Source organism: Triticum aestivum, chromosome 6B, assembly GCF_018294505.1.
Source record: "Triticum aestivum cultivar Chinese Spring chromosome 6B, IWGSC CS RefSeq v2.1, whole genome shotgun sequence".
Classification (NCBI taxonomy): Eukaryota; Viridiplantae; Streptophyta; class Magnoliopsida; order Poales; family Poaceae; genus Triticum; species Triticum aestivum.
In genome coordinates this window covers 210317305-210320438 of record NC_057810.1, presented here as the reverse complement: position 1 = coordinate 210320438, position 3134 = coordinate 210317305, and the positions used below count along the sequence as shown (strand labels likewise).

The window sequence follows — 3134 nt, the reverse complement described above, 5'->3', positions numbered from 1 at the left end:
CAACTATACAAGTCGGCAAAGAGTACAAATGCAGAAACTAAACTTGCAAAAAACAGGGGTAATGTTTTAGAAAGGGTGCATACAATACACCGTAACTCATGCAACTTTGAGGGCGAGTGGATGGATGTGGATCACCTCATCAGTAATTGGGCAAAACTGAGGACAAAACTTGGGTGGCAGCAGGCTTGGTGGGCTCACCCTTTATTGCCAGGGGGTTAAACCAAAGTGGAGTGTGTGGAGGTATTCCCTAGTCTTAGGCATGTCCATATATAACTTTTTTGTTCTGCCGATGCATAGAGATGTAAAGTTGTTTAGCTTTTTGTGTGTGTGTGGAAAAAGCAAGAAAACATATTCACACAATGCTTGTTTTGAGAGAAATGTGATACCTGAAACACGGATGCTTTTATCAACTGTAGAAGTAGCTGCCTGGCGGTATCATATATTGTTGTCTCCGTCGATTTGCCATAATTCCTTTGTAAAAGATGAGAACTTCAGTGCAGCATTCAAATAGAACCAAAAGTCACGGAATATTGTGAGCTCTGAATTTTTTGGGCCTTTATGTTTTTCAAGTAAATGCCATCAATAAGATCATGACCACTTACCAGTAGGGGCATTTACATCAATATAGGCGAGTTATGTTGTCAATTATAATTGTTCTTTGTTTTGGAAATTCGTGTCTATATCAATCACAGAAGAAAGCAAATATAGTGAACATCTGATGGCATCCTGACATCATGTAATTTGTTCAGCATAGTAACTCCCTACTTTATGGAGGAAGTGAAATTTTCAGATGAAGAGCTTCATTCAGATCAAGATGAAGCATCCATCCTTTCTTACATGCAGAAGATATATCCAGGTCACTTATGTTCCATATTTCTATTTTCACCTGTTTTTTGTTGCAATTGCTTTTGTTAGTTATATTTTGTTACTAAGACTCCACATTCTCATTTTCTAGATGAATGGACAAATTTCTTGGAAAGGCTTGGTACAAAGGTAAAAAGTGAAGACATCAGATACTGGGCTTCTTTCCGTGGTCAAACACTAAGTCGAACCGGTAATATGAAGTATTATTCTCATTTTTTTGTAAAGTATCACTGAAGTCCCACCTACAGGCTGTCTGACTCTATCCGTTATGTACTATTTAGTTAGGGGAATGATGTACTACAGAAAGGCATTGAGACTACAAGCTTTTTTAGACAGGACAAATGACCAAGGTGCGCATAGAAACTTACAGCTTATCTTACTCTTTCCAACCTGTTGTCATTAAATTTTGATGCTCGATTTCCAAAATGGGTGGAATTTTAGATCAGTTAGCATCTGAAGTTTGGTCAGGTTGTTATCAGATAACTGTGATGATTTTGCCGTTCTCGTTTTCATATTTATACTGGTATGCTTACAAAAATTAATCCTTTTAAATGAGCAGAGTTATATAAAGGACCTGTGGGGACAGAGCGAGAACAAAATAAGAAAAACATTCACCAGTCATTATCAACTGAACTAGACGCCCTTGCGGATATGAAATTTTCGTATGTCATCTCATGTCAAAAGTTTGGGGAACAGAAATCTAATGGTGATGCTCATGCTAAAGATATTATTGAGCTGATGTCAAGGTATGGTTCGGAAAATATAAACCTGTAGAATAATTATTATCTCTAGAATTGTGCTGATATTTCTACTTCTTGTGTACTCAATGAAGGTATCCAGCTCTTCGTGTTGCCTACATTGAAGAGAAGGAAATTATAGTAGACAATATGCCTCATAAGGTTTATTCCTCGGTTTTAATAAAAGCAGAAAATAACTTAGACCAGGTAATGTCTTAGCTTAAGAATCAATGCAGAAAATTTTGTACTGTTTTACTACATCTAAGCCTCTAAATATTTTGTATTAATCATCTTTTCAATTTTATCAGTTATTTTTTTCCTACCATTTTTTTGTCTGTCAACTATCTTTTGTTAAGCATAACGTGCATAACTATTAATGTATTTTCTCATAGAAATATACGATTTATTTTTATCCAGTTCCTCAAATGCTCTTGCTTGCTGATTATCTACATAGGAGATTTACCGTATAAAGCTGCCTGGTCCACCCATCATTGGAGAAGGGAAGCCTGAAAATCAAAACCATGCAATTATATTCACCCGTGGAGAGGCTCTACAAACGATTGACATGAATCAGGTAATGAGCTGGACATTTTTCTGTAGTTTGTCTCCATAAAATACTTTCCTTCCACTTATCTCGGTGCTATCAGGACAATTATTTGGAAGAAGCTTACAAAATGAGAAATGTACTTCAAGAGTTTGTTAGGCATCCTAGGGACCAAACTCCTACCATCCTCGGGCTTAGAGAGCATATTTTCACAGGAAGGTCTGTAGTTTTTCTGACATGGCTTTCAAACATATAATTTCTTTCGGATAATATGAGATTATTGTTTGTGCAGTGTTTCATCACTTGCTGGATTCATGTCATACCAAGAGACAAGCTTCGTCACAATTGGACAGAGATTCCTTGCTGACCCCCTTAGGTGAGAACATGCTTCTTATTTGATCTTATAGTGTTAGCAATGATGCCATGAACATATTCCTTATGCGCTAAGTTCTTTATCCATGCTAACATTTATGTTAGATACATCTATTTTTTCTAAAGGATTTAGTGTGTTGTGTATGTCCATTCTATAAAGTCTATTTGTTCTCAAAATCATCTTTTCCACCGCTACAGGGTACGGTTTCACTATGGCCATCCAGATATTTTTGATCGGATGTTTCATTTAACAAGGGGCGGCATAAGCAAAGCATCTAAAACTATAAACTTAAGTGAGGACGTATTTGCTGGTAAGTTAATATTTTCGTTCAAAAACTAAATTTGTCATGCCATTTTCAAAGGAGTTTCATATTTAATATTAACTTTACAGGGTATAATTCCATTTTGCGTCGTGGGCATATAACTTACAACGAGTACATTCAAGTTGGCAAAGGGCGTGATGTTGGACTTAATCAGATATCGAAATTTGAAGCTAAAGTTGCAAATGGCAATAGTGAACAAACGCTTAGCCGTGATATTTACCGGCTAGCGCGGCGATTCGATTTTTTCAGGATGCTTTCATGCTATTTCACAACAGTGGGATTTTACTTCAACAG

The 3134-nt window shown here is 36.5% G+C and overlaps 1 protein-coding gene across 1 annotated transcript in view; it reads left to right on the top strand.

Annotated features, from left to right (window-relative positions):
- LOC123136611 (putative callose synthase 8) overlaps positions 1 to 3134 on the top strand; it is a 22512-nt gene that overhangs the window by 16247 nt on the left and 3131 nt on the right. Inside the window, exons 29-38 of the mRNA XM_044556034.1 lie at positions 750 to 856; positions 956 to 1054; positions 1146 to 1214; positions 1424 to 1610; positions 1697 to 1808; positions 2056 to 2175; positions 2249 to 2364; positions 2438 to 2521; positions 2716 to 2828; positions 2909 to 3134. Of these exons, the coding sequence (XP_044411969.1) occupies positions 750 to 856; positions 956 to 1054; positions 1146 to 1214; positions 1424 to 1610; positions 1697 to 1808; positions 2056 to 2175; positions 2249 to 2364; positions 2438 to 2521; positions 2716 to 2828; positions 2909 to 3134 (1233 nt within the window). The remainder of the gene's footprint in view (positions 1 to 749; positions 857 to 955; positions 1055 to 1145; positions 1215 to 1423; positions 1611 to 1696; positions 1809 to 2055; positions 2176 to 2248; positions 2365 to 2437; positions 2522 to 2715; positions 2829 to 2908) is intronic.